The sequence below is a fragment of the Mauremys reevesii genome, linkage group 14 (genome assembly GCF_016161935.1).
Source record: "Mauremys reevesii isolate NIE-2019 linkage group 14, ASM1616193v1, whole genome shotgun sequence".
NCBI lineage: Eukaryota > Metazoa > Chordata > Testudines > Geoemydidae > Mauremys > Mauremys reevesii.
Genome location: NC_052636.1, coordinates 1,060,879 through 1,083,926, shown reverse-complemented (window position 1 = coordinate 1,083,926; position 23,048 = coordinate 1,060,879). Strand labels below are relative to the sequence as shown.

Below are 23,048 nucleotides of genomic sequence, written 5' to 3'. Positions count from 1 at the left end.
TTTATGCTGCTATTAAATTACTAGTTGGAAAAGGGGGATGGTTTGACTGGATTTTATGTGACTGTCCAACACACAAACGGAAAGTGACGGTCCCCCCCACTGCCACCATTCCCATGGGCCGCAGGGAGCCCTTGGGGGGACCAGTTTTAAGGGGGCCGGGGAGGGGGAGCTGGAAGGTCCCTGGATGAGGGAAGGGGCAGCAGGGGGGGATGGGCAGGTGGCTGGGGGCGACTGTTGGCAGTTCGGGGGATTGTGTAACGGGGTCTGGGCCGTCCCCATGGGGGACACGTGCTCCCCCCTTCCCCGCCCTGGCAGAGACCAGCCCCCCATCCCCACCCCAGAGGCAGCCGGGTCTCAGGGATCCCCCAAACTGACCCCTTTGGGGGGACGACTCAGGGCGACAATTTCCCCCCGGGGGCCCAGGGCAAATCGCTGCAGATACAATGGGTGGGGACCCCCCCCCCGTGGGAGGGGGTTGTAAAGGGACATTGGAGGATTATGGGGAGAACAGGGGATTGGGGGGGAGCTCATGGGGGGAGGGGAAATGGGGGGGGTCGCCCCGGGTTTTACACCCACGTGTGACACGGGGAAGAACTGGAGAGACTCTGTATTGGGGGGGGAGTGGCACAAACAGGGACCGGATCCAATTACCCCCCCACCGCCGCAACTCCGGCTTCTCTCCCCCAGCGCCTCTCCCCCCCCCCCCGCCGGGATTTCCTGCTGCCCAGAGACAGTTCAGCCCCCCCGGGCCCAGTCTCTGCTCCCCTCCCAGATCTACTCACCGGCCTTTGTTCTCCCCGGCTCCTGCCTCCTTCCTCCCGGCCCCTTCCTGTGCCCTGCGCACACCAGCCCGGGCGGCAGCGCTGCCTGCGCCCGGACGCCTGGGTCCCCAGCGCCCCCCTCCCCGAGCCGGGGAGAGAACCCAGGCGTCCTGTCTCCCAGCCCCCCCTGCTCTAACCCACCAGCCCCCACTCCCCTCCCAGAGCCAGGGGGAGAACCCAGGAGTCCTGGCTCCCAGCCCCCCTGCTCTAACCCACCAGCCCCCGCTCCCATCCCAGAGCTGGAGAGAGAACCCAGGAGTCCTGGCTCCCAGCCCCCCCTGCGCCAACCCCCCAGCCCCCACTCCCCTCCCAGAGCCGGGGAGAGAACCCAGGAGTCCTGGCTCCCAGCCCCCCCTGCTCGAACCCACCAGCCCCACCCCTCTCCCAGAGCTGGGAGAGAACCCAGGAGTCCTGGCTCCCAGCCCCCCTGCTCTAACCCACCAGCCCCCACTCCCCTCCCAGAGCCAGGGAGAGAACCCAGGAGTCCTGGCTCCCAGCCCCCCTGCTCTAACCACCAGCCCCCACTCCCCTCCCAGAGCCGGGGAGAGAACCCAGGAGTCCTGGCTCCCAGCCCCCCCTCCTCCAACCCACACTCCCCTCCCAGAGCCAGGGGGAGAACCCAGGAGTCCTGGCTCCCACTCTCCCCCCGCTCTAACCACTAGACCCCACTCCCCTCCCAGAGCTCCAGGCAACCCCCTTCTAGCTGCTAACCAGTAGCTGCCAGTCCAAAGCGGGGGAGGGACTGGGGAAGCCCTGTGCTGGGAGCCCAAGCAGCTCGGGAAGGGCTGAGGCTTGGCTCCGGGGGCAGTCCCGCAGGGCGAGGTGGTGCCAGGTGCCAGGAAGGATGCCCTGGCCCCCCTCCTCACCGCCCGCCCGGCTCAGGACGCCTGGCTTCTGTCCCCGATCCGGCTGGAGGCCAGCGTGTGCACGCGGGGTCCAGTGGCAGGGAGTTCCCCAGGCTCGCGGCACCACAGGTCCAGACGGGACCCTCCCACCTTGGGGCATGGGCAGAGAACCCCTCCTGCCCGACCCGAGTGGTGGCCGGCCGCACTCGGAGTTGGGAGCCCAGCACCAGCTGACTGGTGAGGAGCGTCTCTGGGAGCAGCCCCCGCTCGGGGAACCCCAGACACCCCCGGGACCCAGCCCCCTCCCTCAGCCAGGAACCCCTCGACACCTCCCCGGCCAGAGACCCCCACTGCCTGCAGGGACACACCACCCAGGGCCCTCCCCGAGACTCCCCCCAGACATGAGCCCCCCAGGCCCACCACTAGGACCCTCCCCATGGCCAGAGCCCCCCCAGGTCAGTGTGCCCAGAGCCCCTCCCTCCCCCACACCCCTCCATTACCAGCTGCACCAAGAGCCAAAGGGACCCCCCCTACACACAGCACCCTGATCTCCCTCCGGTCCCTTCCCGGCCCCCACCCACCCACCCGACCCTCTGGTTCCCCAGTCTCCACCCTCCCTTCTCCAAATCCCTGATCTTCCCCGGCCCCACCGCTCTTCCTGATCTCCTGCTTCAGCCAACCCCACCCCTAATATCTCCCCACCCCCACTCTATCCCCTGCCCCACAAGGTCCCCCAATCCCTTACTACCCGCCTCCCCACTGCCCCCTTGACTTCCCCATCTTTCTGCTTTCCTCAGCCCCCCTAAAGCCCCAAATCTCTTGTGCCCCTGACCCCCCTCCAGCCGAGTGCCCCCGGCTGTGAGGAAGACGCGGATGCAGCTGCCGGGGGGCTGGGGGCACTCACCCCGGGCCTACTCCCGCTGTCTGGGCCCTGGGCTCCCGCCAGCCCTGCTCTGCCAGCCGGGCGTGAACAGGGGCTGGCTGGGCAGGGATGGCGCCCGGCGCCTCTGGGGGCCTGATCGGCCCCTTGTGTAGCGGGCTGGCCGGGGTCCTGGGTGCGGTGTGGGGGAGCCTGGGCCTGATCTAGACCTGGGGACGTTGGGGGGGGGGGGGGCCCTGGACTGGGCCATATGGGGTGGGGCCAGGGCAGAATGGGGGCAGGAGGGGGCCGGAGGGGGGCCTTAGACCAGGGCAGATTGGGGGGTGGGGCGCAGCCAGGGTTCTCGCTAGGTCCATTGTGGCATGTTTGGGGGCAGAGACTCCGGATGCCCCCGCGTGGTCCCCGTGGGGCATCTAAGATCTCCCTGTATCCACCCCCCCGCGCCCCACTCCCAGCAGGTCCACACCCACAGCCGGGTGCCGTCGTCGGCCCCTGAGATCGCCGTGGGGCACCAGCACCGGATGGGGGACGCGTCCCCTACATCCTGTGGGGGAGAGAATGTCCCTTTTACCTGAGGCTGGTGACTTGGGGGGGGTGTCTGTGCTAGAACTGGGGGCCCCTTTCAGAGCCCCCCACTGGGATCCTGCCTTTCAGGGGGACAGAGGTGGGGGTCCCCTTCCCTCTACCCCCGCCAGCCCTCCCCGTCTCCCCAGCCTGACACAGATCGGGGGAGAGCAGCTTTGCACCGGGGTGAGTGGGGGGGGCCATGGGGGCAGAATCCGGGGGGCAGGCAGGGGATGCTGGCGAGCAGTGGGTGTGTGGGGGGAGCCCTGCTGGGATATCAGGGGCAGGGCCACCCAGAGGATTCAGGGGGCCTGGGGCAAAGCAATTTCGGGGGCCCCCCTTCCATAAGAAAAAGTTGCAATCCTATAGACTAGTATATTCTCGTGGGGGGGGGGGCTGCGGCAAATTGCCCCACTTGCCCCCCCCCGGCAGCCCTGATCAGGGGGTGCCGGGGGGGGCAGCGTGGGAGGGGAACAGAGCCCCCCCCTCAGCAGGGAGCAGCGGGTCCCCCCCAGGGAAGGCAGCGGCTGCAGCCAAGGCTCCTGGGCAGGGCTGGGGGGGGGAACTGGGGGGGCTGGTCCCCCCCCCGTCCCAGCCGGCGCTGCAGCCCGGGCCGGGTTTGCAGGAGGCGCAGGAAGGGGCTGGATGGAGCAGCCGGGGGCGGAGGCAGGAAAATCCCGCAGCAGCTCCGGGCGGGGCGATGCGAGACGCTGCTCCCCCCATGGGGTCCGTGCTGGGGGGGGAGCCCGGCATTAACCCCTCCCTGCCCGGCCCGCCCCAGCTGGGACCAGCCCCGGGCCGCAGGTAACGGACAGAGACCGTGGGAACCGCCCCCCACTTTGCCTGTCTGGGGGGGGGGGACAGACCGTGTGAACTGGGGGGCAGATGGGGCCAGAGGCCGGGCCCCAGTGGGGTTCCCCTGGGTGTGTCTGGGGGGGCAGGGGCCGGGAAGGGGGGGACAGACCGGGTGAAGGGGGGGATGGACCCGGCTCTGGGGAGGCAGGAGATCGCAGGGGAGGGGGGCAGGGGGGGTTGGCTCTGGTTTTGTCACTTCAGTCTCAGAGGCTGAATTCTTCCCCCTTTCCTCCAACTATCAACTATGGGGATAAAATCCTTGGAGATTCCCCCCCCCCCGACACTCACCCGCTCTTTTCCCCCCAGTGACTGTCGGGGTCTCTGTTCCCCTCCTCAGGCTTCGCCCCCTTTTCTCATCCTCACCGGTCACTTTAAAATCTCCTCAGCCGGGGGAAATGTTCCCTCCCGTTTTACCGGCAGCCAGTTGTCCTTGTTCGGGTGGGAAATTGTGGCCCTGACTGGAAGGGGGGTTAGTGGGTGCAGCGGAGGGGAGCCTGGAGATGCGGCTGGCTCTGGGGTGGGACAGGGCGGCCGGTCGGTCTCTGCCAGCAACAGGGCCTGGGAGGGACGCAGCGACTGGTCTCAGTGGAGTAACCAGGCCCGGCTGCTGCCCCCCCCCAACCCCCGTCTGCCCAATGCAGCACCCCACAGCCACCAGCTGCCTGTCCCCTGCCCCATCCATCCTGCTGCCCCCTCCCCACGGCCAGCCCCCCTCCCTGGCCTTCTTAAAACGCCTTCCCAAAGGGCTCCCTGCTGCCCCCGCGACTGGTGGGGAACCATTACTGTCTGTGTATTACACAAGCGAAAAACTATTTCCCCGTGAAAAAACAACCAGGAGTCCTTGAGGCACCTTAGAGACATTGGGCACAAGCTTTCGTGAGCTAGTTCTAACCCACGAAAGCTGATGAAGTGGGTTTTAGCCCACGAAAGCGTGTGCCCAAATATGCCACAAGGACTCCTCGTTATTTTTCCTGATACAGACTAACTCGGATACCCCTCTGAACCCTATTTCCCCATGCTAATTTCCCCCTCTTTGCCTCTGATCCGCTATTGATCTAAAATCCCTCCCCCATTTTCCTCCCAGGTTTGTGACACTGGATCCAAAATGTGTCTAGTTTCCACCCTTCTCTCTTTTATTATTGAACATGGATACGAAATTTCATGTTTTGCTTTTTTTCTATGCAATTATGAAATATCAATTACGAATCCCCTCAGGCCAGGACGTGTTCCCCCTGTTATTTTAATCTAGTCGGCCGAGTCAGTCTCTATATTGGAAATTGCCAGGGGGTTAAATTCTCCCATAATCACTTTTCCCTCCATTATCTGCATCTCTCTCACTTAACTCTTCCCCTGCCACTGCAGGCTCCGCAGTCCCTTCCGTTCTCTCCCTGTGGCGCAGAATCATCTCGTCTCCCTCGGGCTGTTGTATTGGGGGCTAATTTTCGGCTGTTGGGTTTAATGTGCCGGTCCTGGGCAGTTTAGGTTCTGTCGCCTCGTTTGATTGACTGGAACAATGAATTTGTCTTTTAAACCGCAGTGATTTGCGATAAGAATTTGGCCTCCCAATTTGGTGGCGGTATCAGGATTGACAGGGTGAGAAGCGCTGCTCTGCATATCACTGGGCTGAGAGACTCTAGGAAGACGTGAGGAACAACTCTCAGAGGGGATACAATCACCGATTTCACGCGTCTGTTTATTAATCATTTCACCGAGCAGATAAAGAAACCCCAGAGCACTGGAACGTAACAGAAGGTGGAGAGAAAATCCATAATATCCAGCGTCAATACGTTCCCACTCACATCCCCTCGGGCAACGCTGGAATGGGTAAGATGAGCATCAGGTGCTGGGAATCGTTAGGAAAAGGATAGATAATAAGACAGAAAATACCATATTGTCTCTATTTAAATCCACACCTTGAATACGGCGTGCAGATGTGGTCGCCTCATCTCAAAAAGATCTGTTGGAGTTGGAAAAGGTTCAGAAAAGGGCAACAAAAATGATTAGGGATTTGGAACGGCTTCTGTATGAGGAGAGATTAATAAAACTGGGACTTTTCTGCTTGAAAAGAGACGGCTAAGTGGGGGCGGGGGTGATTGAGGTCTATAAAATCATGACTGGTGTGGAGAAAGTGAATAAGGACGTGTGATTTACCCATTCACGTAACATAAGAACTAGGGGTCACCAAATGAAATGAATAGGCAGCAGGTTTAAAACAAACTAAAGGAAGTTTTTCTGCACACAACGCACAGTCAACCTGTGGAACTCCTTGCCAGAGGATGTTGTGAAGGCCAAGACTATAACAGGGTTAAAAAAAGAACTAGATAAATTCGTGGAGGACCGGTCCATCAGTGGCTATTAGCCAGGCTGGGCAGGGATGGTGTCTCTAGCCTCTGTTTGGCGGAAGCTGGGAATGGGCGACAGGGGATGGATCACTTGATGGTTCCCTGTTCTGTTCGTTCCCTCTGGGGCACCTGGCACTGGCCACTGTCGGAAGACAGGATCTTGGGCTAGATGGACCAGTCTGGCCGCTCTTATGGTGGTCGTCTGTTGGACAACGTCTGATGTGTTCCCCTCCCTGCCGCACACAAGCGGGGTGCTATCTTTAACATTGGTGGGGGCAGGAGGGAAGTCATCTGGGTCTGCAACACGGGGTCTATCTTTTATCCTGAGTTATGCTTATAATCATACATGCGTATAAAGGCGTATCCTTCTCTGTCCTGCCACATCCTACTAAATTCAGGGTGCCCCATTTTCCATAGGCTAATGCTTTAGTTCCTCTTACCCTCGTTAAGGTAACTTGTGCTCATTGTAAAATTCCCACAAATATTTGTGACTGTTAAGAACAGACATCGTGTGGTGTTACCCGGTACATTGTGGCAAGTTTTCCTAAGCATCAGCAATTAGCACATTTTTGCTGCAGTAACGCAATGTACGGGTGCAGGATCATTGCTTGGGCAATGGATCATGTCAATATATCTTGGTCTTAAGGTCTTGTCTGGCTAAGCTAAATATCTCACAGGCCTTAAGCCTGGCTTTGCAGCCTTATCTTACCTACACACCTAATTCACACTCCTCTGTGATACAGTCCAAACCCCAGCGGTGCTAGTCCTGCTTATCTTTTACCAAGTCAAATCTACAGCGAGCGACAGTGTCCTGTGATATTCCGGAAGCTGGAGCAGACGATTGGTGGTTGTTTCTGGCCTCCGTCTCTCTGACCATAACTCTTTGATTATGAGCAGAAATATCCCCAAAACCTATGAGGGAATGATCTCCACGAGGGGTTGCTTCCCCCAAGCGCTGAGATGCAGCCACCTCTGGGGTGGGTCAGTGACCATTATTTGCCAGCGAAAGAGCCTGGAAATGTCTTAAATAGTTCGGCTCCTCCATGCCCGGCATTCTCTGGTTCAAGAAGCATCCCCCAGGGCTCCCCGCTGCCGGTGTGGATGGCCGGCAGGTGCTGGCGGTACCTTCCTGCGGCCCCTGGGGAGGGGGGGGTCTCCTGCCCTGAGCGCCGACTCCACAGCTCCCATTGGCCGGGAACTGCAGCCTGCAGGCAGTGGTGTGCAGAGACCCCCTGGTTCCCCCCCTCCCACCTAGGAGCCGCTGCCAGAGAGATGTGCCGGTCGCTTTTGGGAGCTTGGTAAGCACCAACCCTCTGACCCTCTCCTTCACCACAACCCCCTGGCCCAGCCCAGACCCCTCACCCACTCCTGCCTGTGGGGGCTTGGGGGAGCGGCTGGGGCAGGTTCCCTACTTGGCACCTGGGAAGCCGCAACCTCCAGCGCACGTGCTGCCTCTGCTCCACCTTCAGCCCCGGTTCTGCAGCTCTCCAAACTGGAGACATGGTCTGAAGTCAATAGGATTAAATCCAATAAGGACGAATCCAAAGTACTTCTCTTAGGAAGGAACAAGCAGTTGCACACATACAAAATGGGAAATGGTTGCCTAGGAAGGAGAACTGCGGAAAGGGATCTGGGGGTCACAGTGCATCACAAACTAAATATGAGTCAATAGAGTTACACTGCTGCAAAAAAGGCAAGTAACATTCTGGACTGTATCAGCAGGAGTGTTGTGAGCAAGACACAAGGAGTAATTCTTCCGCTCTACTCCACACTGATTAGGCCTCGACTGGAGCAGTGTGTCCAGCTCTGGGCAGCACATTTCAGGAAAGATGGGGACAAATTGGAGAAAGTCCCGAGAAGAGTAACAAAAATGATGAAAGGTCTAGAAAACAAGACCTCTGAGGGAAGATTGAAAAAATTGTGTTTGTTTAGTCTGGAGAAGAGAAGTCTGCGAGGGGACATGATCACAGTTTTCAAATACGTAGAAGGTCGTTACAAGGAAGAGGGAGAAAAATTGTTCTTGCTAACCTGTGAGGGCAGGACAAGAAGCAATGGGCTTAAATTGTAGCAAGGGAGGTTTAGGTTGGACATTAGGAAAAACTTCCTAACGATCAGGGTGGCTAAGCACTGGAATAAATTGCCCAGGGAGGTTGTGGAATCTCCACTGTTGGGGATTTTTAAGAGCAGGCTGGACAAACACCTGTCAGGGATGGTCTAGATAATACTGACTCCTGCCATGAGTGCAGGGGACTGGACTAGACGACCTCTCGAGGTCCCTTCCAGTCCTCCCATTCTATGATTGGCTGGGGACCGCGGCCAATGGGAGCTGCAGGGGCGGTGCCTGGAGGCGGAGACAGCTAGGAGCTGAGGGAGGGGCGTTTCTGTCGCCCTTCTGGGGAGCCCACACCCCAATCCCCAGCCCTGAGCCCCCCACCCACAGATATCTAGGTGCTTTTACCCCCCTCTTATTACCAGGCCTTGTGTTTGGGACATTTCTGTTGTTTCAGTGGCAGAGCCTGGAACGTCTTTCTGCAGGGAAAGCGGTGGGCAAAGAACCGGGACGTGAGGCAAACCAAAGCCCCTTCTAACATCTCCCCAGATGCTCCTCTCGCCTTGACGGGCTGCAGAATAACACCCACGTTTTGTTCCCGACCATCCGGTCCTCCTGTGGGACGGGGAAGGGCAAGGCTGGCGCTGGCACCGGTTCAGGTAGGGACGGTTGGGGAGTTGCGGGTGGGAAGGGAACAGTTAATACATAGGAGGCTGGAGGAGGCAGAAAAATATACCACGGTGCAGAAAGAGGGTGTGATAAACCTGCTGGGACTCGTCTCACCTGGTTCCTAGAGTCTCGGAAGAGACTCTTAGGGTTTGGGGTTGGAAATTCCTTCATTTTTGGAACACGAAGCAACCCCCCTGCCCCCCCCGGACAGTGTTGGGAAAACCTTCCTGACCCCTAATGCTGGAGCCGGAACGGATCAACCGGCGGCTGCTGTGAGATAAGAAGGGGGGACCCACCCGTGGGGATTAGGGGAGATGCTCCGTCCCCTCGCATCCAGCTGCTGGGAATGGGGAGGGATTTGGGCTTCTCACCTGGGGGCCTGGACCTTGCTGGGGGCTCCCTCTCCTGTATCAGCCTCTGGCTAGTGAGTGAGTGATGAATGTGAAGACCCCTGCCCACCCCCCCCCCTCTCTGCTGGGAGGGGTGAAGGTCTCTCTCTTTCTCCCCTCACCCTGGTGTTTTCTGGATGCTCTGAGCGGGGTGGGATGCAGGAGAACTACGAGACGGTGACCTCGCTGGGTGAGGATTCCCGTCCCCTCGGTTCTCAGAAGGGGAAGTGATGAAATAAGGTTCACGTCACCCCCACACTGCCACCTCCCCTCTGCCCGGTTTCACCGACATGCCAGCGACACGCACCCCAGCCCTCTGCCCTCCCCCGGTACAGAGCCCTCCGGGAACAGGGCCCAGGAGCAGCACAGGGCAACGTCTAACAACGTCTCTTTGCTGAGGCAGAACCGGGGGTTAGGTCTGGCCTCGTGGCTGGAAGTTGCCTATACCTGTTCTGAGCTTCCTCCACACAAACCAACACGGACTTGCAAAATCTCACCACCCATTTCCCCTCTCTCGCCCCGAGGATTCCTTCTGGGTCATTGATTGTCTTCACTCACCCCTCGCGAAGCCCTGGAGATCAGTAACACGTACGCCACCCGGCTGCTGCCAGTCCCCGTGGCAAAAACACCCCCGTGTGCACCTTCACTGGCACCAGCTAGAAAACTCAGCAGTGAAACGGGGCAGACTCGGTCCCTCGGGGGACGCTCGTGTTCCCGTCTGTGAACACAACACAGACAATGGCGCGTTCTCTTAGTCCTTCCTCGTATCTGTTATAGATTCATAGATTTTTAAGGCCAGAAGGGACTATTAGGTATCACACAGACCATAGAATTTCATCCAGTCACTGCTGTACTGAGCTGAATACCTTGCGTTGGACTAAACCATCTTCCGGAAAGGCATCCAGCCTTGACTTGAAGAGATGGAGAATCCTCCACTTCCCTTAGTAGCTCTTAACCTCTGCACCACCCTGACAGACACATTCGCAGAGGCTATTGCCGGCTCCAGGGTTCGTGGGCGGGGGCAGAGTTAAGGTTACAATGCAGAGGTGGAGTGTTCAGAGGTTTAACTTTAGCCACTGTCTATATGTTGGAAGGGCATGAGGCCGCACAGGGCAACTGTAGATAATTAATGTAGTTTATGGACATTTGATTTCCTTGATTATTTTTTATGGACCTTTTTTGCCGCTATAACTGCATCTACACTAGAGATTTTGCTGGCATAGCTCTTTCAGTTAGGGGTGCGGTTTTTTTTTCACATCCCTAACCCACAGAGCTAAATCTAAGTGTAAACCAGAGAAAAGTCTGCATTTGGATTTAAGTACTCGAAAATATTGCTCTTAACCCAGGCGTGTTGATATCAGAGGGCAGAACTCCTTCAAAATGCAACAAAAATACGCAACCCACATTGTCTGAAAGCTGTCTCTCAGGAGCCTTAAACCCAAATTTCAACCAGTGGCCCAGCTCGGCATGCCCATAAAGAGTAGCAAATTTCAAGACGACATGAGTAAGCATGAGTAAGTCACCGCAGTTAGAATGATCGTGCCAAACCAACCTGATTTCCTTCTTTGAGAAGGTTACAGCCGCAATGTTCCCTCTCGTTTTTCCCATCCATGTGCGGAATGAATTTTGTTATGGGCACCAGTATGGAGGTGATGTGTGGCGGGGGTGGGGCCGAGGGGTTCGGAGTGTGGGAGGGGGTTCAGGGCTGGGGGAGAGGGTTGGGGGCAGTGTGTGGGGGGGTGAGGGCTCTGGCTGTGGGTGCAGGCTCTGGGCTGGGGCTGGGGCGGGAGGGTTCAGGCTCTGGGGTGGGACTGGGGAGGAGGGTTTCAGGGTGTGGGAGGGAGCTCAGGGATGGGGCAGAGGGTTTGGATGGGGAGGAGTGCAGGCTCTAGGGTGGGGCTGGGGATGAGGGGTTTGGGGTGCAGGGTCCCCCCAACCCTCTTTCCCCACACCAGCACCTGGGCTGTGGGGGGAGAGGTGCCTCTCCCCGCTGCAGGAGCTCTGGGGCCGAGGCAGAGACCGTAAAGATAAAACGATACGGAAATGAGGGTTTCACAACCACAACCATTGATAAGGGATTTCTTGCCAGATGGGATGTTATCGAACTCAGTTTTCTTTAACCATCTTACGATCTGTTTCTTTATCTGGTGATAGTGGGGGCCATTAGGACGAGTTCTCCTTAACAGCCCGATATGACATTGTTTTAATGTCATTTAGCTGGAATGTGAGGATGCGACTTCCTGCTTCTCAGCCAGTGGCTGCTGCTCGGCCGCTCTTTTAATCTGGCCGCAGATGAAGGCCTGATCCTTACAGGGCTGGGGCCGGGGGAGAGGTGCCTCTCTCACAGCCCTGCCCCCTGGCGCCTTGATGATAGCCTGCTGCACCCGCCGCAGCTTAGAAGGGAACTTAGATTACTGGGGGGATGGGGGGGGGGGAGGTGTTGGGATTTTAGGATAATAATGATACCCAGATAACAGACATTGACATAATTGACTGGGAACTGGGGAAACTAGATGAAATGATGACTGGTTGGAAGACAGTAATCAGAGCGTAATTATCAATATATTGGGAGGGTGTCTCTTAATTGGTCCCAGAGGGGTCAGTCCTGGGTCCAGTACTATTCAATATTTTAATTAATTACATGGACAGTGGAGTGGAGAGGATGCCTATGAAATATGCGGATGACACCAAGCTGGGAAGGATGGCAGGCACTTGGGATTTAAAAATCACTTTGACAAATTGCTCTGAAAGAGAGCTCCTGAGAGGTACGGACTCATTAAACCAACTCAAAGGCTGTCAGTGCCCGAAGGAAACACGTGGGTTTGCCTACCAAGACCTTGTGAGCTCTGCATGTCCCCTGCAGGTGTCAGGTCCTCAGGGCAGACATCGCTCAGAGCTTCCTACCCATCCCGACCCCTGGCAGGAGCTCCTTCCCTTCCCCCATGTGACACAGAGGCAGACTCCATTCCCTCCTTTCTCCCCACATGGGGAAGAGTTTGGGGGAGTTCGGGTCCTGATGATTTCCCCCATCTCTCCAACACTTTGGGGTTTCTCTCCGCTTTTCCATTCCTGTTTCTGAGGTTTCTCTCTCTATCCCATCAGGTGACGGGATGGTGAGTGAGAACAGGGAGCCGATGTCTCAGCAGGCAGAGGCAGAGGGAGTGGAAGCACATAGGGGATTATCGCAAAGCTGTAAAAGGAATGCGTCCATGTGCCGTGAGCCGGGAGAAGCCTGTGAGAGTCAGCGCAGGCCAGGGACGCAGCAGGGCAACCAGTCAGGGGAGAAAGCTGGTGGATCCATTAATTGTGAGGGAACCCACAAGGACCTCAAGGAATCCACAGCCCAGCAGAGAATCCTCATGGGGGAGAGAAAAAACACATGCACGGAGCGTGGGGAAAACTTCATTAATCGCTCAGTCCTTATTACCCATGAGAGAATCCTCACGAAAGAGAGACTCTACGAATGCCGTGAGTGCGGGAAAACCTTCACTCGGAGCTCACACCTTCTTAGACATCAGAGAAACCATACAGGAGAGAAGCCCTATGAGTGCTGTGAGTGCGGGAAAAGCTTCAGTCAGAGTTCGGACCTTATCAGACACCAGCGAAGTCACGTGGGAGAGAGACCGTACGAATGCTGTGACTGCGGGAAAAACTTTATTTACCGCTCAGACCTTATTAGACACCAGAGAATCCACACGGGCCTGAGACCCTACGAATGCGGCGAGTGTGGGAAAAGCTTCGGTGGCCGCTCAGACCTTCTTACGCATCAGAGAATCCACACGGGAGAGAGACCCTGTGAATGCTGCGAGTGCGGGAAAACCTTCACGTGGCGTTCACACCTTGTTAGGCATCAGAGAAGCCACACAGGGGAGAAACTCTATGAATGCTGTGAGTGCGGGAAAAGCTTTGCTGACAGCTCAGCCCTTATTAATCATCAGAGAATCCACACGGGAGAGAGACCCTACGAATGCTGCGAGTGCGGGAAAAGCTTCATTGACAGCTCAGCCTTTAGTAAACATCAGAGGATCCACAAAGAAGAGAGACCCTATGAGTGCTGTGAGTGTGGGAAAAGCTTCAACGTGAGCTCAGCCCTGGTGAGACATCAGAGGATCCACACGGGAGAGAGACCCTACAGATGCTCCCAGTGTGGGAAAAGCTTCCATCAGAGCTCACACCTCAGTTATCACCAGAGGATCTGCAAGGGAGATGAACAACACACAGATCTTGTCTAGGCACAACAAAGGAGGTTTTTTTTTTCTTGTAGGTCTGTAAGGGTATTTGTACCATTTGCTTTGCTGTGTTCCCTCAGCTTACTCACGTGAATTGCCAGCTTTTGCCTTTGCAATTCACCGTGGTCCTTATTATCAACTCCTATGAGACTTGTGAGTATGAGTCCTTTTTCAGTATGGCTTTCTGGGAGCCACGTAAGGTGAATGCCGAGGGACTGAGATCGTTCCGGGGGGAAGAATGAGAATCAGGGTTTTAGCCCCAGATGTGCACAAAAAAAAAAAAGTTCTGAGAGCAACGCTTTAAACAGTAAATCATGATGAACTGCATCACTTCCCAAATGCACGGAAGGTGGGACTGTCAGGTGGGGCCAAGTGGTGATAGGAGAGATTGTGAGGCTCCAGTTCAGGACTCCTTGGGAGAAGGGGGAGCAGTGGGAGGGGAGAAGGCGACGGGGAACTGGTGTTTCTGGGGAACCACAAAGCGGGACAGAACCGTGTAGACCCCACAAAGAAAGTTGGAGGGGCCGTGATGCAGGCCACGCTGACGGAGAGATCAGAGAGGTAGGAGGAGAACCAGGAGAGGAGAAGAGAAGATGTCAAGAACAAGCACAGTCAGCATTGGTCCATCAGTCTCATTAGCTGGAAACATGGTTGGGACATGCAGAAGAACACAAAGAATTAGGTTAACAGGCTTTGGGGGAGGAGGGAAGCCTCCGGTGGGGCAGCTTAGAGGGAATTTTGGTGGGGAGGTGTGTGGGGGGAGGGGTCATAGACTCATAGAAGATCAGGGTTGGAAGGGACCTCAGGAGGTATCTAGTCCAACCCCCTGCTCAAAGCAGGACCAATCCCCCACTAAATCATCCCAGCCAGGGCTTTGTCAAGCCTGACCTTAAAAACCTCTAAGGAAGGAGATTCCACCACCTCCCTAGGTAACCCATTCCAGTTCTTCACAACCCTACTAGTGAAAAAGTTTTTCCTAATATCCAGCCTAAACCTCCCCCACTGCAACTTGAGACCATCACTCCTTGTTCTGTCATCTGCCACCACTGAGAACAGTCTAGATCCATCCTCTTTCGACCCCCCTTCAGGAAGTTGAAAGCAGCTATCAAATCCCGCCTCATTCTTCTCTTCTGCAGACTAAACAATCCCAGTTCCCTCAGCCTCTCCTCATAAGTCATGTGCTCCAGCCCCCTCATCATTTTTGTTGCCCTCCGCTGGAATCGCTCCAATTTGTCCCCATTCCTTCTTGTAGTGTGGGGCCCAAAACTGGACACAGTACTCCAAATGAGGCCTCACCAGTGCTGAATAGAGGGGAATGATCACGTCCCTCGATCTGCTGGCAATGCCCCTACTTATACAACTCAAAATGCCGTTAGCCTTCTTGGCAACAAGGGCACACTGTTGACTCATATCCAGCTTCTCGTCCACCGTAACCCCTAGGTCCTTTTCTGCAGAACTGCTGCCCAGCCATTCGGTCCCTAGTCTATAGCATTGCATGGGATTCAAGGGGGTCCCCTTGAGCGGCAGCAGCCTGGGGCGTTTCCTGGGGGAGCTGAGTGCGGCCTGGCCCAGGAGGTGCGGAGAGCTGGGGCTGCTCTCGCTGGCCAGGGAACAAACCGACCCCGTCACCTGGGAGGGGGAGGGGACTGACTCATGATTTCTGAAGGGTTTCGATCCCGGCCCTCACCCCCAGCACAGAAATGTCTCCTACTTCCCGCCAGCTGGCATTGCGGGGGGGGGCACAGGGGTGCAGAGTATAACCCCCCTCAAGCCCCAGGGCTGGGATCAGGGGGGCTCCTCACTAGCAGATGGGGGAACGGCCTGTAATCCCCTGGGCCCAGCGCTGGGATTGGGGTGTCTGCTGTGGGGGGTAACCTTGCAGTGCAGGGGGTTCAGCCCTTACCCTACTGGCCTGGCTGCTGCCTCATCCACCCCCATTTACTGTACCCCCCGAATGCTCTGCACGGATAACCCCCCTGTCCCCCGCAAACCCCTCATAGCCCCTCCCCCAGTGTCTCCCAAAGGAGCATGGGAAACTCCTTCCTCACCTACCCATGGGGGAGCACAGGGTGGAAAGGCCCGGACCCCCCCCCACTCAGCCCAGCCCATGGGGGCAAAAGGAGGAGGGGCCCACAGGGGAAAGCGGTGGCCGTTCCTGGGGTGGTGGGACTGCAGGGCGTCATTGTGAGGGGAGGGACAAGGGGGTATCAGTGTAAGGGGAGGGATTTGGGGTGTGTCTGTGAGGGGGAGAGGCCATGAGGATATAGTCCCCTCCAGGCAGCAGGAGCCCCCTGACACGGGGGTTGAACTGAAGCAGCTGCGTTTGGGGGCCCTAGGGCCCAGCATGGAGCCGCTGTCCCTGCAGGGTCCCTGGGCGTCTCACAGGGGCGATGGGAGGTTACTGCCCCGTCTGTCCTGGGGTGGGGCCTGGAGCCCCCGGAACAGCCCTGTGGGGAATTCACGGTCTGGGGAGAAGCATGTCTAGGAGTGGGGATCCCCAGCTGCGTTACAGCGGCAGGAAGGAGAAGAGCGAGTTAGTGCCTTAGATCAGTCTGGGTGCGGAGGAGCAATCAGTCCGACTGAGTCTTTATTCTCTGCGATTCCCCTGGAGCTCTGCTCAGACAAGCCTGAAGTGGCAGAAAAACCTGCCGCTTTCCCTGAGGGCTGGACTCGGGCCCTTCAGATTAGGATCCTCAGGCACTGCCAGCGGCACCGGGCGGCTGCCTGCCCTCGGCAACAGGAACTGAACCGCGGTTCTCAACCAGGGGCCAAGGGGGCTGCCAGCAGGGTTCAGGGGGTGGACTGAAATAACCCAGAGAGCAGGGCTAACGTGAGACGCACCGGGTCCCAGGGCTGAAGCCTGAGCAGGAGTCCCACCACCCGGGGTCAAAGTTGAAGCCTGAGCAACTTAACGTCACGGGGCCCCCTGTGGGGTGGGACCCCAGGGAATTGCCCTGCCTGCTACCCCCTAATGCTGGCCCCGGATTTTAATCCACGGGCCGTGCAGAGAAACAGGTGTTGTGGCACAGGTGGGCTGTGGAGTTTTTATAGCATGTTTCAGTGGGGAGGGGGGTCCAGGAAAAAAAGGATGAGAACCCCTGGTCTGAAGCATGCAGGGCCCCAGGAAGCAGAGAGGGAACCTCGCTTCCCAGAGACTGGCCCTCGCTCCCGTCTCAGCAGCAAAGAAAGTCAATTCCCCCCACCCCTGATGAATCAGCCGGGAGCTCCGTGCAGAGCTGGGGGGTTTCTCCTTTCACTCCTGCTGGGGAGTGCGGGGTCCCGGGGGCGTTTCTAGCAGAGCATTTGGGACTCAACCGGGGGAAACCAGCCTTTCATACCAGAATGCAGGGCTGTAGCAACAAAGAACGTGGCCCCCTCCGAACATATGTCCGGGGCCCCTTACAATGCAGAAACTGGAATGCGGTATTTATTTTATACAATATACAGGGTTCATATTATGTATACATAGGCCTACAGTGTACATGTATTCCGTATTTACGCAAAGCACTTCTTTCGAGCCTAGTTCTCCGCAAATTGGTTAATCAATGCGTCATAGTCCAGAGATCTGACAATCTTGTTTTTGATTGAGATAACTGCAAGCGCAGAAAGCCTGTCTTCTGTCATGGTTGAGCGCAGGATATTCTTGATCAGTTTCATTCTGCTGAAGCTCCTTTCAGCACCGGCGACAGTAACTGGTGTGGTCAGAAGAATTCTGATGCAAATGCAAAGATTCGGATATATCTCCTGAAGGCTGTTCTTGTATATGTACATTAAAAAATTGTTTGCCGTGACAAGTCCTCTCTCTCTCTTTCTCGATGACATAAATAAAACGATTCAATTCCATTATGAGTTCGTTTGCATCAATGTCTCCCATTTTTCTTTCAAAATTTTTGCTGTGATTCTCCACTTCGTTTTCTCTGTGACATTGCTTTAGGCTGTTAGCGTTGTACAGAAATCCAAACAACTTATACCACTCCACGAGTTGGTCAAATCGCGACGAAACAGAAGATATGGCCTGATCAGTGAGAACAAGAAAGAACTGCGATTTGAATTTTTCTTCGGCAGAAAGACGACTCGAATCATCAGCACTTTCGAAATCAAACATTCTCTTCTTACGTCACACCCTGGTTTCTGGAAACACCTGCTCAATACCCATATGCTCTGCTATTTCACATGCATTTGTGACCACAGAGTTATATCCTGTATTTCGATAGTCTTCCAAAAACTTCATTGACGCACCGACTTCTGCCTGCAGTACGTCAATTGACACATCTGGTGACTGAATTAATTTGCTGGTTTTATTGACGTGAAATAGTATATCATACCACGTGTACACAGTCAGAACAAAAGGCCACATAGTAACATGGTCTAAAGCGCACCGGCTTCTGTTGCTGTATTGCCATCTTTCTTTTCGAGCGCATATTCTCGCAACGATGACAAAGCATTGCACAATTCTTCAAGGTGATAATGCAATGGCTTCACAGCTTCAATTCTCGACTCCCAACAAGTGTCCGATAACCCTTTAACAGATATTGGCCTATGTTCTTGAAGTATACCCCAACGTGAAGGTGACGAAGAAAAGATAACGTATATTCTGTTAATCAGACCGAAAAAGTCAACGGCATATTTCGATGACTTTGCCACGTCTGAGATCACAAGATTCCAAGTGTGAGCTCCACATGGTACATACAAGGCACGGTCATTTATTTCTAGCATGCGGGCTTGAACGCCTTTATTCTTTCCTCTCATATTTGCGCCGTTATCATAAGCTTGGCCTCTCATGTCAGCAATGTCGATTCCTAAGTTGTTTGCCTTTTCAAGAAACGCTTCCAATAAGCCCTCGGCCGACCGCCATTATGAACGCAAATACACATTCTTTGAATGGGTCCAACTAAAATTTGAAACTGACCGACAGACAACTGATGTAGCCAATAGCATTATGATGTATCATACTGACTTCACGGTTTTGTCAGTAAAACCGACATGGATTGTGCAATAGCATCAATAAATGTCACTTCCCTAGTTATACCTTACTTTTTTTGGCACTTTTAGGGGCCCCCTTCCTTCCGGGGCCCCCTCCGGTCGGAGGGTACGGAGGGCACTCGCTACACCGCTGCCAGAACGCTCACGTTCAGACCACATCTTTATTTACTTTTTTTTATAATACGATAGAATCCTTCAGTCCTAGTGTCACCATCGATAACGTGGCTTGGTCAGCCTGGTGGGATACCGAGGGTAAAGCTAACCAGCTCTTCAGATCCAAGAGAGTGGCGATAAATCACCTCTCAGAGTCAATGTGCGTAGAAGAGGGGTCGTCAATAGGCGGACGGCAGGCCAAATCCGGACTGCCAGACACTTTCGAACAGATCCCGAAATCTTTTTATTTACCTATTGTTATTTTGTATTGTTATTTTCTCTGGAGGCTGGACTTTGAGTAGACCGTGACCAAGAAATTTGGACCTTGACAAAAAAGAACGGCTTACCCCTAAGAATGGGGTTGTGTTACCTTCCTAATGTTCTGCTGGCCACTTCCTTTCCCTCCTTTCGGTGAAAAGCTTTGGGATTTTGTGTGGAAACTTTATTTCCTCGGGAGAGACCCAGGAGCGGGGGCTGCCTGCATGTATCACCCACTAGATTAGAAGGTGACAGACAAACACCCTTAAGAGGAGGCAGCCGTCCCTGTCAAAAAAATCATCTCCCGTCTTCACTGGAGTGACAGCCTGAATCGTTCCTTACCCGGGCAGAGCCCAAGGATTGGAATCAGCAGCAGCAACAAACCCATCTGTACGTAGCAGGAACCAAGCCAAAATGTGCTATAAAAGGAGCCGTCTCCTTCCTGCTGGGGTGAAATTTGTCACCATGGTCATCGATTTTCATTTCCCTTCTCTGAGGGCAGAGATGGGGTTGGTGCTACGTCAGGCTGGGATGTGGAGGCCACGTCCCCATCCGTCAGTCACTCTGGGAACCTGTCTCTGCTCACAGGCTGCCTCCAGCCTGTCTGGCCGGCTCCTGAGCTCTGTGCGGGTGAGTCATTTGGCATAAGTGGCACCCGGGAGAAATCCTCCTGCCAGATGCATTGGTGGTATAGTGGTGAGCATAGCTGCCTTCCAAGCAGTTGACCCGGGTTCGATTCCCGGCCAATGCAGGGCTGTGCCCTTTTCTTGGCCGGGAATTGGTTTAGTTTCAGTCCCGTTGTGTCAGTTTATCACTGGAACGGGAGAATGAATGTCCCGGATCCCAGTGGAGGAAGAAAGGGGGGGACTCTGCAACGATCTTGGAGCAAGTGTGGGAAGAGGAGCAGCGTGGATGGGGCCGTGGGGGGAGAGGCCGAGTGGGGCCAGGGCCTTGGGGTTGAGCCTGAGTGGGACTGTAGGGTAAGAGGCCAAATGGGGTCGGGGGGGGGAGGAGGATCAGTGAGTAAATCCTCAGAAATCTCACCCTGGGGTTTGTAATGTCAGGCCCCAGCAACCAAATCCCCCTACGTGTGAGGGGGAGGGATATGGGGTGTGTCTGTGAGGGGGAGAGGCCATGATGATATAGTCCCCTCCAGGCAGCAGGAGCCCCCTGACACGGGGGTTGAACTGAAGCAGCTGCGTTGGGGAACCCTAGGGCCCAGCATGGAGCCGCTGTCCCTGCAGGGTCCCTGGGCGTCACACAGGGGTGATGGGAGGTTACTGCCCCGTCTGTCCTGGGGTGGGGCCTGGAGCCCCCGGAACAGCCCTGTGGGGAATTCACGGTCTGGGGAAAAGCACGTCTAGGAGTGGGGATCCCCAGCTGCGTTACAGCGGCAGGAAGGAGAAGAGCGAGTTAGTGCCTTAGATCAGTCTGGGTGCGGAGGAGCAATCAGTCCGACTGAGCCTTTATTCTCTGGGATTCCCCTGGAGCTCTGCTCAGACAAGCCTGAAGTGGCAGAAAAACCTGCCGCTTTCCCTGAGGGCTGGACTCGGGCCCTTCAGATTAGGATCCTCAGGCACTGCCAGCGGCACCGGGCGGCTGCCTGCCATCGGCAACAGGAACTGAACCGCGGTTCTCAACCAGGGGCCAAGGGGGCCGCCAGCAGGGTTCAGGGGGTCGACTGAAATAACCCAGAGAGCAGGGCTAACGTGAGACGCGCTGGGTCCCAGGGCTGAAGCCTGAGCAGGAGTCCCACCACCCGGGGTCAAAGTTGAAGCCTGAGCAACTTAACGTCACGGGGCCCCCTGTGGGGTGGGACCCCAGGGAATTGCCCTGCCTGCTACCCCCTAATGCTGGCCCCGGCTTTTAATCCACGGGCCGTGCAGAGAAACAGGTGTTGTGGCACAGGTGGGCTGTGGAGTTTTTATAGCATGTTGCAGTGGGGAGGGGTCCAGGAAAAAAGGATGAGAACCCCTGGTCTGAAGCAGGCAGGGCCCCAGGAAGCAGAGAGGGAACCTCGCTTCCCTGAGACCGGCCCTCGCTCCCGTCTCAGCAGCAAAGAAAGTCAATTCCCCCCAGCCCTGATGAATCAGCCGGGAGCTCTGTGCAGAGCTGGGGGGTTTCTCCTTTCACTCCTGCTGGGGAGTGCAGGGTCCCGGGGGGCGTTTCTAGCAGAGCATTTGGGACTCAACCGGGGGAAACCCGCCTTTCATACCAGAACACTCACGTTCAGACCACATCTTTATTTACTTTTTTTTAGAATACGATAGAATCCTTCAGTCCTAGTGTCACCGTCGATAACGTGGCTTGGTCAGCCTGGTGGGATACCGAGGGTAAAGCTAACCAGCTCTTCAGATCCAAGAGAGTGGAGATAAATCACCTATCAGAGCCAATGTGCGTAGAAGAGGGGTCGTCAATAGGTGGACGGCAGGCCAAATCCGGACTGCCAGACACTTTTGAACACATCCCGAAATCTTTTTATTTACCTATTGTTATTTTGTATTGTTATTTTCTCTGGAGGCTGGACTTTGAGTAGACCGTGACCAAGAAATTTGGACCTTGCCAAAAAAGAACGGCTTACCCCTAAGAATGGGGTTGTGTTACCTTCCTAATGTTCTGCTGGCCACTTCCTTTCCCTCCTTTCGGTGAAAAGCTTTGGGATTTTGTGTGGAAACTTCATTTCCTCGGGAGAGACCCAGGAGCGGGGGCTGCCTGCATGTATCACCCACTAGATTAGAAGGTGACAGACACCCTTAAGAGGAGGCAGCCGTCCCTGTCAAAAAAAATCATCTCCCATCTTCACTGGAGTGACAGCCTGAATCGTTCCTTACCCAGGCAGAGCCCAAGGATTGGAATCAGCAGCAGCAACAAACCCATCTGTACGTAGCAGGAACCAAGCCAAAATGTGCTTTAAAAGGAGCCGTCTCCTTCCTGCTGGGGTGAAATTTGTCTTCATGGTCATCGATTTTCATTTCCCTTCTCTGAGGGCAGAGATGGGGTTGGTGCTACCTCAGGCTGGGATGTGGAGGCCACGTCCCCATCCGTCAGTCACTCTGGGAACCTGTCTCTGCTCACAGGCTGCCTCCAGCCTGTCTGGCCGGTTCCTGAGCTCTGTGGGGGTGAGTCATTTGGCATAAGTGGCACCCGGGAGAAACCCTCCTGCCAGATGCATTGGTGGTATAGTGGTGAGCATAGCTGCCTTCCAAGCAGTTGACCCGGGTTCGATTCCCGGCCAATGCAGGGCTGTGCCCTTTTCTTGGCCGGGAATTGGTTTAGTTTCAGTCCCGTTGTGTCAGTTTATCACTGGAATGGGAGAATGAATGTCCCACATCCCAGTGGAGGAAGAAAGGGGGGGGACTCTACAAGGATCTGGGAGCAAGTGTGGGAAGAGGAGCAGCGGGGATGGGGCCGTGGGGGGAGAGGCTGAGTGGGGACAGGGCCTTGGGGTTGAGCCTGAGTGGGGCCGTAGGGTAAGAGGCCAAATGGGGTTGGGGGGGAGGAGGCTCAGTGAGTAAATCCTCAGAAATCTCACCCCGGGGTTTGTAATGTCAGGCCCCAGCAACCAAATCCCTCTATGTGTGAGGGGGAGGGATATGGGGTGTGTCTGTGAGGGGGAGAGGCCATGAGGATATAGTCCCCTCCAGGCAGCAGGAGCCCCCTGACACGGGGGTTGAACTGAAGCAGCTGCGTTGGGGAACCCTAGGGCCCAGCATGGAGCCGCTGTCCCTGCAGGGTCCCTGGGCGTCTCACAGGGGTGATGGGAGGTTACTGCCCCGTCTGTCCTGGGGTGGGGCCTGGAGCCCCCGGAATAGCCCTGTGGGGAATTCACGGTCTGGGGAAAAGCACGTCTAGGAGTGGGGATCCCCAGCTGCGTTACAGCGGCAGGAAGGAGAAGAGCGAGTTAGTGCCTTAGATCAGTCTGGGTGCGGAGGAGCAATCAGTCCGACTGAGTCTTTATTCTCTGCGATTCCCCTGGAGCTCTGCTCAGACAAGCCTGAAGTGGGGAGAAA

The 23,048-nt window shown here is 56.0% G+C and overlaps 1 protein-coding gene and 2 non-coding genes across 3 annotated transcripts in view; all 3 read left to right on the top strand.

Annotated features, from left to right (window-relative positions):
- The first annotated feature begins 3,805 nt into the window (after positions 1-3,805).
- LOC120381395 (zinc finger protein 3-like) overlaps positions 3,806-23,048 on the top strand; it is a 35,628-nt gene continuing 16,385 nt past the window's right edge. The window contains exons 1-5 of the mRNA XM_039499589.1: positions 3,806-3,914; positions 5,503-5,789; positions 8,907-9,016; positions 12,518-13,641; positions 13,725-13,844. Of these exons, the coding sequence (XP_039355523.1) occupies positions 12,526-13,641; positions 13,725-13,844 (1,236 nt within the window). The 5' untranslated portion in view covers positions 3,806-3,914; positions 5,503-5,789; positions 8,907-9,016; positions 12,518-12,525. The remainder of the gene's footprint in view (positions 3,915-5,502; positions 5,790-8,906; positions 9,017-12,517; positions 13,642-13,724; positions 13,845-23,048) is intronic.
- TRNAG-UCC lies at positions 19,718-19,789 on the top strand. Its single transcript has one exon. It is a non-coding gene; the product is annotated as a tRNA-Gly (tRNA).
- On the top strand, positions 22,207-22,278 carry TRNAG-UCC. Its single transcript has one exon. It is a non-coding gene; the product is annotated as a tRNA-Gly (tRNA).